Here is a 13,193-nt window from a genome sequence, read left to right as displayed (position 1 = left end):
TGCCCTGCAAGAAGGGAAGAGGCACTGATTCTTTTGGGCAAATTTGGCTGAAACAGAAGAAGTCATCTGTTCCGTTGGTGGGTCAGCATTGCTTTTGATATCTCATGGTGGAAGAAACCATCATGGAGGTTATAGACTATGGGAGCAGGATCTGGTTTACCATCTGTGTAGTTGGCTGGTGTCAGTGGGTGCATAAATGTCCATAAGGGCAGAATTAATAGAAAGGACAGCATGCTCTATCCTGATGTAGGATCTCTGAACAGCCAGAGGTTGTAAATCAAGGCAGCGTTTCTGCCAGGTTACTTGGTGATGCTGTAGACCAGCGTGGCCTTCAGCTGAAAAAAATCCACAGGAAGAAAAAAAGCACATAAGACTTCACACAAGCTAAAGGCTGGTTTGATAATTCTGATCTCATCTCTCAAGTACTTCCTTGGTGCTTTAAGTGGAATCATTTAAATTTAATGGAAATATTTTAATTTTTAGTGTTGCGGAGACGTGGGGGAGAAAGCAAGGATTAAGTCCCAGCCTGCCTAAACTCCGGTCTGGAGTCACAGTCTTGCTTAAAACCCAGTTTGTTGGGATTTACAGTGGTTTTGGCAATAGTTTTTCCAGCTTGCTCTGTAAGTGGCTGGATCTTGCACAACTTGAGGTGGTTGTGGAGAGAAGTGACAACCAACAAACTGCACAATTCTTTGGTGTGCTCCATGCACTGCTACTTCCCTGGGACCCGATTTATGCACCCACAGCCCTTTGCTGGGAGGAGGAGGGTGAGGAATATAGGTCATCAGCGGGCCAGGCTGGCAACTCCTTCCTTCCACTGTGGCGAGTTACTCCCTGAAATAGACTCATTAAGGTCTACAGATCATTATTTTCATTAGCGGTGATTCACATTAAGAGTTTCACAATCAGGCCGTGCTGGTGTAATATGTTCCTTTTCCACAGTGCCATTTATCTACACATCTCAGAATACTTTGTGTACGTTAAGCTTTAATCCGTGTTTTACCACCAGTGGAGTGGGTAAGGAGGGCTGTTTCCAGTTTGCAAGTGAAGTAAACTGAGGTACAGAGCAAGAAGGTGACTTGCCCAAGGCTCTGCAGGTGGGTTGCAAGGTTGTCCAGGGTGCTCTCTTGCAACAAGCGTACGTTTCCCATACGTGGTCCCATTTCCCTGCCCAAATTTTAAAGGAACACTTGATTTCCTGAGGCTAAGGCTGAGCAGAAGTCTGTCTATAGCTGTAAATTCAGAAGGTCTGATGTAAATCAAAACTTCCTCTAGTGGTTGGGAATGTTTAGATTTGTCATCCCGGACTGGCCCTGACCTGAAGGCGTTGGAGCGGAACCGTGGGGATGTTTTTTTAGGGCTGGTATCAACTGGTTGGTAGAAGATGTAGAGTTAAGAGTTGGTCAAGAACTCTGCTTCTTATCTATTCATCCCTCTGCTTCTGATCTATTTGTCCTCATCTGCCTGTGTGGTCAAGGGGGTCAGTGTGGACAGTGAAGGATGAAAGTGTGGTTCATCTGACTCAGTTACCTGCTAGAGGATGAGATGAATTGTGACTTTAACTCCATTGTGTGTCACCTGTGAAGGGAGATAAGAGTTCAAGTGAGTCCTGTCCTAGTGCCCGTAGAGACATTCACCTTGGAATGTGACTCTGGGCTTGAGCTGTCCCACCTGCAGGAATGGGCAGAGATTTCATTGTTTGCTTTGAGTTTAATCTCTTGGGGTAATTAGACAGATTACTTCAATGGTGTGTATTACAATAACGCCTAAAAAAAAATAAAATAAGGCAATGGTAACACCAGCCCTCCGTTCCCTGCACTAGGGAAATGCACATCAAGACTCCCAGCCCCAGGAAAGCTAAACACATGCAATCTGGGAGAAGGACCATGTCCAGAGAGGGGAACTGACTTGCTCGTGGCCCTTTAACAAGGGAATGGCAGAGCCAGGGAAGGTCTCCCTCTCTCCAGTGCTCCCATAACTAAACCATGTTGCCACTGAACTGACCTTCATCCACTTCTGCTTCCTCCCCTGCCAGGTTCCCCTTCTCTGAGGGCGTATCCTCTCATCTCCGTCATCACCAGGCAGCCTTCCGTGGTCCCTCACCTGGTCCCAGCTGCCACCAGCTCCCGTGTGCTGCCAGCCCAGCCCTCCCCGGGGACCACAAGCTCCGAGACCCCCGCCAGTGAGGCTCATGCCAGCAGCGAGTCGGAGGCAGAGCAGCCCGCACCGCGGTTAAAAAAGCCACGCCGGAGCAGGACCATCTTCACCGAGCTCCAGCTGATGGGCTTGGAGAAGAAGTTCCAGAAGCAGAAGTATCTCTCTACCCCCGACAGGTAAGTCAGTCTCTGACAGGAGGAAAAGGAATGAGCAAAAAAGCCCTGCTCAGCTGTCCCCATACTCTGGCTCCACAGAGATGCCTCTGCCCTTGGCCAAGGACATGACCAGATTCGATTGCAAGGCTAACTTTTCCTGGGATCAAGATGACACGAGTAGATCATATCAATGGAAATATCACATTGTGATCTAGGTGCTTTCTAGCAAGCATCCAGGCTGAGACAGGCAAGGTATGGAGCAGAAGGCTCTCTGCCTTTCCCGTTCCTGCTACATACAACAAAGGTGGAGCCTGTCTGCTCCTGGGATCTGGTGGTGGATGGCTGTGTCTCCACGACACCTGGGAGGTTGGCTGTAGCTTCAGCTGGCTGCTGAACTAGCTCTTGTTAGCAAAGTTGGGTAGCAACTCAATGAGAAGACGTTGGCCTGTCCATCAGTGTGAAAAACAGAGCCAGGGGTGTGTAGAGCTGAAGGGTACCTTGCCCTTGTGAAGGAAAAGGGAAGTTCTTAGGGTCTACTTGGTACCAAATGCACAAACCAAAATAAGGAAAGGTTTTATCTGTTTTAAAGACTTTGAATCCTGCTCTGCAAATTTAAATTACAGGAAAAAGACCTGACCAATTCCTATCAAGTTTATAAACCTAGAGAGGGTTTGAAAGGTACCCCAGAGCTTGAACTCCACAGATGGCAGTGTCCCAATATTTAAATTGGTTTGGAAGATCAGCATTTGCCCCTCATACTGCCCATCACCAAAGCCAAGGATCTCAGCTAGACCACGTTTCATGGGCACAGCTGGGCTGTCTCATCCAATTTCAAAGTCCCTAATGCTCCTGTACTGACTCCTCGCAGCTTCACACAGCCAAGTGGTTGACAAGGTTGATGAAGCACTCAAGACTCTTAATGAATTTCATGGTGTGACTGTTCCTTGGCTTTGTACATGCTTGAGGCTGATGATGAGCAATTCCTGTGCGTGTACCACTTCCCCTCTGTTTGTTTCCTCTCCTTGGAGCTGTTTCCAGCGGTGATGGCCTTGGGCCCGTATCTCCTAATAGGAGATATCAGGACTGAACTGCTTGGGTTCAGAGCACCTCCTTTCCCACTGAGTGGGATTTAAAGGGATCATCTGCAAAGGAGGAGGAATCCCAGACAGAATTGTGTTTCTGTAGCCTCAGACAGAGCACAAGACCTCTCTGAGCCACGGGCAGTTTGCCTGAAGAGTATGGATTTGACTCGAGGGGGGCTCCCTTCCAGAAGGCAGCTTGCTGCTCGAGTACATGGAGCAGAATAATTCAAAATAGAGAAGTGGTGAGTCTTCTTCTGATTCATTCTCCACTGATCAAGCCAGAGTGCTATTACATTTGCTACAAAGGACTTCTTGAGAGCCAGCCAAATAGATTCCTTAAATGCTTCTTAAAAAAAAATAAGAATCTTCTTATATATAGATATAAATTTTCTCCTTCATTGAGGATCTGACAAGGTCCTGGCACACTCCTCTGTTTGAAGAAAGGCCGCTGTGTGCGAGGAGAACAACACACAGCTCCCAGGTGGAGCTTCCTTCTGTCTTTCCAGCAATTCAACAGAAACCCAGCAGCTGAGCATTGCTGTCCTGTGACTCCAGGGAACCTGGTGGAGTGACCAGCTCCAGCAGAGCAGCACAACCAGGTCTTCCCACTCTGGGTTCCCCATATGTTCCTATCTCCTTCCCCACCAGCATGGCCCTCAAACAAAGCCAGCTTGTTATTATGGGTATGGCCAACCCTGGTGCCATCCTGCTGGCATCTGGCATCCCTGGAGACACACTGATGCTGTGGGTGAATTTTTGGGTTGTGTCTATAAGAGAGATAATCACCCCGCACCCAGCCCTGTCTAAGGGCAGCAGGGAGGGAGGCAATTTCTCATTCAGGGAGGCTCTCGGGCTCATCATTTGTTCAAGGCCAATTACTTACTGTGTGTACGGTGCCTTGAACATGTAAAAAACCATAATATAAATATCAAATGTCATTATTAAGTTAGGATTAATTATCTTTCTGGTTAGATTTTGTGAAGGCCTCCGGCATGCATTCCTCAGATGCATTCAAACTTATTAATTACTGCTATTATGTAGAAGTTACACTGAAACATTATGTTGATAAATTGCTAATGAGGACAGGCTTGAAACGGAAAACCTGGATCTCACAGCTCCAAGCGCTGAGGAAATTTCACTCGTGGCTTTGAAGTTGGGCTAAACTGTGAAGATGGAGGTGCCTCGTAGCTTGGAGAACGGCAGCTGAAGCTCGTGTCCAGCTCCACTCACCTCTGGGTTGCTGGACAGGTAGTTGCATGATGAGAGAAGCTTTGAGGAAGAGCACTTTTTAGCTGCAATACGTTATATTTTTTATTATAAAAGTTAACATTTACAGACATCAGGGGTTTGGTTTGCAACTGTCTTAGCTGAAAACCTACCTCCTGGAAAAAAATGTGGTTGAACAGAAAAGTGGCCATTCTCTAATGTGCTCAGGGAAGGTAAAATAGGACACTTGATGAGCCCTAATTTTCCCCCACCTAAGAAGCTGTTGTCAGAAATTACCAATTTATAAGGTGCCACTTTTTTTTCCCCCCACTTATCCTTGGCTTATCAGAGAAGGTGTAGACCCCTGAAGAACAGAACTTGCCTTCAGCCAGAATGCCCTAAAAAGTGTCATTTTAGCTCCACTAAAAATAGCCGCACTAATTTTCATTTATTTTCTGTTTTCCTTCTGTGGACAAGTGCATGTGAAATCCTGGCTCAGCTGAAGCTGGTGGGCATTTTGCCATGGGCATCATGGATTCTTCCACAGAGAAGAAGCCCCTTGCCACCCAGCAGGCTTTTTGCTGTGTAGCTGAGTTGTACTTAATCTTCGTGGTCCTTCTCAGGGTAATAAGGAGTGGAAATAGAATATGGAGTGAACTGTGCCTGAAACCTCTGGTGATGAACAGTTAGACTTTGCTCCAAGGAACCTCTCTGTGTGCTATTTTGGAACACCACCAGCATCTCTTCGTGCTCCAGCTCTGCATTTAGATTTCAGGGTTGATTTTCAGGGCTGTCTGCTCTGCTTTCCTGTAGCCTCCGTGACACTCACGATTCCCATGGAAATTTTGGCTCTTGTGCATTTGGGCTGAGTCCTGGGACTATTTTGGGAAGCTTTCAAAATGTCCCAGAAGTGCCCTTCACCTCTCTTCATGTGCAGAGGCTTTGGCTCTTGCTTAGCTACAACTGGTTTCCACGTGTAACCAAAGAAAAAGAGACCTAGTAGGAAAAACCAAACCAAAACCCCAGCTAAAACAAATAAAGACAAATCTCCCCTCCCAAAGCAGTGCTAACTCTCTGTGAAGTGACCAAACTCTTAAGTGCTGGGATGCTGGAGAAGAGGTATGACAATAAAGAGCATTAGCAAGCATCCCCAGTTCCAGAATTCCTATTTAATATGTAATAGCCACAGAAGTATCTGATTACAGAGTTGATATAAAGCACTTTTAAAGGTCTGAGGATCACATGCATGTTTTCCAGCTGTTTTGATACTCGGGGAGGGGTAGGTTCTGTAGGGTTGTCTTACAGTAAGGCTGGAAAGAATGAGAAGAGAATCCATGTCTGAACTGGTTGATGCAAAGGATTCCTGACAAAATATCCATCACTAGCTTTCTGGTTCAGCTTTGTTTGACAGGGATGCTGAAATGGTTTAAATCCCTACTTAGGTACCACCTCTGGGCTTGAGGCAGAGTTGACTTGTGCAGGGGACAGTTTCAGGAGGACTTTGTGGCTATGCCTGGACTTCCAGCCCATCAGGAGAGGGGTAGGTAGCTCTGAAGACCATCTGTGTCGACGTGATGCAAGGGCTGCACCATATAAATCCACCGACTCGTGTCTTGGAAACTGTCAAGCTGTCAACACGGTGTTCATATCCTAATTAGCCCACCTCTCTTTGAGCCATAATTGGCTCAGGTGCAGTCATACCCTGGCATGGCTCTGCTGCCTCCCATTCTGGAGATAGCTGGGGATCTGTGCACAGCACCACGCTGCGTAGCATAAGCATCTTCCAGGTCCTGTTTTCAACTTGGGATTCAAATGTGTGTTAATGCCAGCACTCCAGCAGGCAGGGCTTCTAGGAGAAGACTGGATCTTGGGCTGGGGTACCTGGTTATTTGCCTTCAGCCCTCTCCTAAGCACTTGGTCCTACGAGGAAATGAATTTTCCTGGTATTCCTATTACTGTTCTCCTCTTCCCTTTTGCCTTTACATCCTTATCAGGGTGCTTGGTGGAGGACAGCATTGGTCTGGGGAAGAACCTGGTGCAAGCTGCCTTCTAAGAGTTAATAATTATAAAAAAGAGCTGAAGGAAAACATTAAGAGGGCAGTATTTTTATTTAAACAGCAGCTTAAGTTTTTTATGTGTTACTGGGTAATATACTGGGTAATATAATGCAATTGCAAATAAGCGAGGTGTCTCATTATGGCAGCACCTGTAAAAACAACCTGAACACAGGGAAGAGATGAGAAGGAATCTTTCTGGGGAGATGCTTAGTTGGTGGTAAACTTGGCAGCTTGATGGTACAGGGCACAGGCAGGGGGGGAGTCTGTGTGGATGCTCCTCATCCCACCACCTCTGGCCTCAACCGACTGTGTGGTTGCTTTCATGACAGCTTCACTCAGCCAGAGAGCTGACAGCGTGGCTGTGCAGTGATGTGATGCTGGACACAGGCTGAGATGAGCCCTCCCAGGTGAGGGAAAGTCACCTTTCCAGGAAAGACAGGCAGCAGTACCCAGGGAGAAGCTGGTCCCATGATTGCCCATGCCAAGGGTGCTGGGGAGGCAGAAGAGGGACTGCTCAGGGCCTGACCCGGGTGTAGATGGAGCAGAAAAGGCTTAAATTCAATGTCAGCAAAACCAGATGGGGTAAGGTCTAACCTGAGAACAACAGTTGCTTTATTACCCTCAGCGGGGCTTCTGATGGACAAGAGAGATGCTGCAGGTCCACATGGTTTGTGGTGGCTGAGGACACGAAGCATAAGAGCCATGCTGGGTCCCTCACCAGCCTTCAGCTCCAGCAGCTACAAGGCAAAGGAGCCCATACTGACCTGAGAAGACATCCTATGTCCTTGGGGACACAACAGATATTTGGCTGTTGTCTTTAACAGGTTGGCTCCTGGGCCATGTTGAGTTTCTCTATCGGGTCTGCTCAGCTCTGGTGGTAAAGTTTAGCCAAGATCCATGGGAATGGCTGGGAAATCCCAGCTTTTGGAGATCTCTGCTCAAAAATTAGATGTAACGCCCTCCCCTCTACACAAACAGTGTCTAGTTCAACTCGTTCTCAACAATTCCTTGCTGCTTTTGCCTCCTTTGCTTTGCTCAGGGCTTGCTTCTTCCTTTCAGTAGGCTGCCTGCTCCTTTGGCAAAATGAAGCTCTTTCCTAAATGAACTCAGGTCCTTCTCGGTTCCCTTTTGTTTTGACACTCAGGAGACAGCAGATTTATAGACCTTCTTGAGTCGTAAGTTCATTTTCTTTTATTATTTACCTTTCACTGCAGCCCTTTCTGAGTGAGATTTCATTCTGCCTCCGAGCGGGGCTGACCTGCCAAGAGGAGCTCATCCATAAATCTTTCCTTCCTTTTTCTTTCTTTCCAAAACAGAATTAGCTGAGTTTGCCCGGGAGGAGAACTGTTCTGCCATCGCCGGCAGTCAAACAGTGCAATTAATTAGTGCTTTCCCTTTTCTCTTCCCTCTAGTCTGTGACTGCCGGGGTTGAAAGTAAGCCAGGAGGAAAGGGGCGGGGAGGGGGGAAGAGAGAAGGGGGAATGATTTGTTTGAAGTATTTATTTTTAATTAAAACTTTTGCAGTGCAATCTGGTGTAGTGGTGGTGTCCCTACTGCCTCGTACCTGGTGGTGATAAGAAGCATCAAAATGTCCCAGCAGATGAGTAGGGATGACTTCAGGTTGGTCTGATGAAAAGTGTTCCCAATTCCCCCCAGGCTTTGCTGTTTACCCCTGTGTTCACACCTGGGGTAAGAGGGAGTAAAAGGCCAACAAGCTGCAGAAATTTGCCCGAGATATTGGCTTGTTTTGGCTAATAAATATTGACATTTCTGACCGAGACCTTCTGAAGAAAATAAGATGAATTCTCTTTGTCTTTCTTCTTGGTGTTACTGCTGAAAAGCAAAACAAGTGAGAAAAAAAGATATCTTTGGGTACGTTATGTCGTGATAGGCTTCTAGGACAAATATTTTACGTGTAATTAGGAAATGGGAGTCCAGGGTTCTTCTAGACCTGCGTGGCTTGAGTAAGCCAACTTATTTCAAGGTGGTGTGGTCAGTGCATTGTGCAAGGGGTAGGTCTGTTATTCCCTGTACAGCGGCTGCCGGCACAGCCCGATTTAAATAGCAAAGCAAAATGTTTTCAGATCCTTAGAAAACACTCTGCGGATCCAATGTCCTTTTTATTTTTAGCCCTTGGTTCGTTTTAGCAACTGGGCGGCCAGATGTTAGCTTTATGGAGATGGACAGAAATAAGAGCTTTCTTGCTGCTGGAAATCGAGACGATTCAAATGCTTAAAAAATAACTACAGGAAAACTTTGGTGGCTGAAGCTCTGCTCCCTCAGTTGTGCGTGGTATGGAGTGAGGATTAGACTAATACTTCCCAACTATCTCAGAAATATTCAGCAGTGAAATCAGCCTGAGAGTACCCTAGACTATGGGGTGATTGAGACTATTCTAATAGATAATTTGGTACTTTTTTGTTTAAAACCAAACAGTAAGAAACTGCTGTCCCTTTGAAGAGCATTGAGACCTCCTGAGCCCTAAACCACTGGTGGCTTCATCACCGGGCTGTGCAGCCTCTTAGGTGGACACAACAAAACACATGAGGTGTGTTGCTGGGGTGGCAAACAAATTCCTCATTTTCTGACCCCTGTGGGCTGCTTTTTTTGCTTTTCAGGTGCAAAAGCCCAGTGGAAAAAGTGCTCAGACAATGATAGGGGAAAGCATGTGTTCAGCTGGAACAGTTCTGAAAGGCAGGTACGGGAAGGAAGAGCGTTTCATTTCCATTCCTTCCCATTTTGGGAGACAGAGCATGTCACAACAGTGCTAAGCAGACAAGAGCTGCTTGCCAGCATTTAATTTGTTGAAGATTAAGAAATTATTCCTTTCTTACAATACCGTGTCAGTCTAGAAAATACCTTTGAACTCTGGGGGATGTGAAATTTAGATCTAGCCTCAGATTTCAGAGTGTTTGGAAGCCAAGGCTTGATCAGGGTAAGAACTGTACGGATGGTTTAAGGGGAGTCATATTAATAGTGTACCTAGAGACAAGGGACTGGCTCAACTTTTGGGATAACTGGATCCGGAACAGGACATGGAATTTAGGTTTTTTCCTTTGGGAACTAGAAGCCAGCTTTTTCTGGGTTACTCTATTTGTAAGGAGGGTTGGCTACTAAAGCATTGCCCTCTTTCTGGCCAGCAGCTTTCCCCCCAGAAAAATATCTACAGCCTTGAACCCCACCTCTTTCTCTAACTGCTGTCCTTGCTCTCTGCTCTCACCCTCCCGTGTCCTCATCAGGCTGAGGGCAGAAAGCTGAGAAGTCTTGTGTACGGCCGGGCTGGACATCAGCAGATGCTTTCATTATTTACGATGGTTTCTAAAAGCACCGTGGCAACTGTTGGTGTCAAACCAGAAGCGAAGGCTGCTCTTACGATCACAAACGATAAACAAATACAAATCTGCTCACGACCTGGAGCTCGGAGTAGCTCCTCAGCAGTTGGGAAGTGCTACTTGCACACCAAGTCCAACAGCGGTTTCCGAAGCGCCGTGAGTAAATCAGTGTCCTGACGTGAGCACCGAAAATAAGCACCTGCTGAGCTTTTCTGAGAGCTCGGCCAGGTCACAGCTGCTGCTGCTGAACACTTTGGAAAATGTACCCCCTCACTCAGGTGCTCAGCACTTGGAAAAGTGGACCTGGACAACTCCAGTGTCATCTGCTTCTCTAATAACAAACCACCGTTCTACCCTACGAAAGTAGTCAAGTTCTCGCTGCTGGAGAGGAAAGGAGGAAAGCAGTTCTTTTATACCTGATCCTACCTGATTATTAGAAAAATAGCCTGAAGAGATTTTCATCTGGCTGATGGAGACATATCTTAATGTCTGGGACCTTTGTAGCTAGCCTCCCCCCAACCCGAGCAGTCCCACAAGCTGCTGCCCATGCCGCATGGGAAAGCAAATATCCCTGGTTGCTCTGATATCAAATACCTTTTGCTGCCCTCCCTTGAAGAGAGTCCCTTGTAAAAATGCTTTTGTCCAGAGGTTTCAGTCGCTTGGAGCCTTGCAGGGGTTTCTGAGCTCGGGTGATTTATTACCCCTTTGTAATCTTGTGGTTTATGGAGAGCCCTGCTGGAAGTATACGGGGGTACAAGGGTAAAAGTATCAATTCACCAGCGATCTGGTGCCAAAAGCCACCCGTGTGCAAGGACAGGAATGGGGTTTCAGGCTCTGGGAATGAAGCTGCAGGGGAGCAAGAGCTGTGTGGTGGGAGGGTTTGACCAGGACCCCCAAACAGCGGGATAAAGGTATAAAATAAGGCTGGATCCCCTTCTTTATGGGGTGTAAGGTAGCACATTGGTTTTGTCTCCTCCTTCAGAGCGGGTTGGGACTGGGATCCTTGGAGTTTCTTCTTTTATAGCTTCTGTGAAGGAGAGCAGTAGTGCAGCAGGGCCAAGTCCCAGGACTGCTGCCAGACCCAGACCATCAACACCCCTCATGGCTCACCCAGGAATGTCTCTTATGGAGGAGGTAGCTTCAGGGTTCCTGCACAGGACTCTCACCATGATGGTGCCCTGCAAGAAGGGAAGAGGCACTGATTCTTTTGGGCAAATTTGGCTGAAACAGAAGAAGTCATCTGTTCCGTTGGTGGGTCAGCATTGCTTTTGATATCTCATGGTGGAAGAAACCATCATGGAGGTTATAGACTATGGGAGCAGGATCTGGTTTACCATCTGTGTAGTTGGCTGGTGTCAGTGGGTGCATAAATATCCATAGGGGCAGAATTAATAGTTCAAAGAAAGGACAGCACGCTCTATCCTGATGTAAGGATCTCTGAACAGCCAGAGGTTGTAAATCAAGGCAGTGTTTCTGCCAGGTTACTTGGTGATGCTGTAGACCAGCGTGGTGTCTTCGTAGTTGGCTGGTGTCAGTGGGTGCATAAATGTCCATAAGGGCAGAATTAATAGAAAGGACAGCATGCTCTATCCTGATGTAGGATCTCTGAACAGCCAGAGGTTGTAAATCAAGGCAGCGTTTCTGCCAGGTTACTTGGTGATGCTGTAGACCAGCGTGGCCTTCAGCTGAAAAAAATCCACAGGAAGAAAAAAAGCACATAAGACTTCACACAAGCTAAAGGCTGGTTTGATCAGCTGAAAAAAATCCACAGGAAGAAAAAAGCATGTAAGACTTTACACAAGCTAAAGGCTGGTTTGGTAATTCTGATCTCATCTCTCAAGTACTTCCTTGGTGCTTTAAGTGGAATCATTTAAATTTAATGGAAATATTTTAATTTTTAGTGTTGCGGAGACGTGGGGGAGAAAGCAAGGATTAAGTCCCAGCCTGCCTAAACTCCGGTCTGGAGTCACAGTCTTGCTTAAATCCCAGTTTGTTGGGATTTACAGTGGTTTTGGCAATAGTTTTTCCAACTTGCTCTGTAAGTGGCTGGATCTTGCACAACTTGAGGTGGTTGTGGAGAGAAGTGACAACCAACAAACTGCACAATTCTTTGGTGTGCTCCATGCACTGCTACTTCCCTGGGACCCGATTTATGCACCCACAGCCCTTTGCTGGGAGGAGGAGGGTGAGGAATATAGGTCATCAGCGGGCCAGGCTGGCAACTCCTTCCTTCCACTGTGGCGAGTTACTCCCTGGAATAGACTCATTAAGGTCTACAGATCATTATTTTCATTAGTGGTGATTCACATTAAGAGTTTCCCAATCAGGCCGTGCTGGTGTAATATGTTCCTTTTCCACAGTGCCATTTATCTACACATCTCAGAATACTTTGTGTACGTTAAGCTTTAATCCGTGTTTTACCACCAGTGGAGTGGGTAAGGAGGGCTGTTTCCAGTTTGCAAGTGAAGTAAACTGAGGTACAGAGCAAGAAGGTGACTTGCCCAAGGCTCTGCAGGTGGGTTGCAAGGTTGTCCAGGGTGCTCTCTTGCAACAAGCGTACGTTTCCCATACGTGGTCCCATTTCCCTGCCCAAATTTTAAAGGAACACTTGATTTCCTGAGGCTAAGGCTGAGCAGAAGTCTGTCTATAGCTGTAAATTCAGAAGGTCTGATGTAAATCAAAACTTCCTCTAGTGGTTGGGAATGTTTAGATTTGTCATCCCGGACTGGCCCTGACCTGAAGGCGTTGGAGCAGAACCGTGGGGATGTTTTTTTAGGGCTGGTATCAACTGGTTGGTAGAAGATGTAGAGTTAAGAGTTGGTCAAGAACTCTGCTTCTTATCTATTCATCCCTCTGCTTCTGATCTATTTGTCCTCATCTGCCTGTGTGGTCAAGGGGGTCAGTGTGGACAGTGAAGGATGAAAGTGTGGTTCATCTGACTCAGTTACCTGCTAGAGGATGAGATGAATTGTGACTTTAACTCCATTGTGTGTCACCTGTGAAGGGAGATAAGAGTTCAAGTGAGTCCTGTCCTAGTGCCCGTAGAGACATTCACCTTGGAATGTGACTCTGGGCTTGAGCTGTCCCACCTGCAGGAATGGGCAGAGATTTCATTGTTTGCTTTGAGTTTAATCTCTTGGGGTAATTAGGCAGATTACTTCAATGGTGTGTATTACAATAACGCCTAAAAAAAAATAAAATAAG

The 13,193-nt window shown here is 46.7% G+C and overlaps 1 protein-coding gene across 1 annotated transcript in view; it reads left to right on the top strand.

Moving 5' to 3' along the window:
- Window positions 1-13,193, top strand: part of BARX2 (BARX homeobox 2) — a 51,598-nt gene that overhangs the window by 32,564 nt on the left and 5,841 nt on the right. The window contains exon 2 of the mRNA XM_014951821.1: window positions 2,036-2,333. Coding sequence (XP_014807307.1) covers window positions 2,036-2,333 — 298 coding nt within the window. The remainder of the gene's footprint in view (window positions 1-2,035; window positions 2,334-13,193) is intronic.

Source organism: Calidris pugnax, unplaced genomic scaffold (assembly GCF_001431845.1).
Source record: "Calidris pugnax isolate Ruff unplaced genomic scaffold, ASM143184v1 scaffold145, whole genome shotgun sequence".
Taxonomy (NCBI): domain Eukaryota; kingdom Metazoa; phylum Chordata; class Aves; order Charadriiformes; family Scolopacidae; genus Calidris; species Calidris pugnax.
Note: the sequence above shows the minus strand (reverse complement) of the source record. Positions and strands in the feature narration are given on the sequence as shown.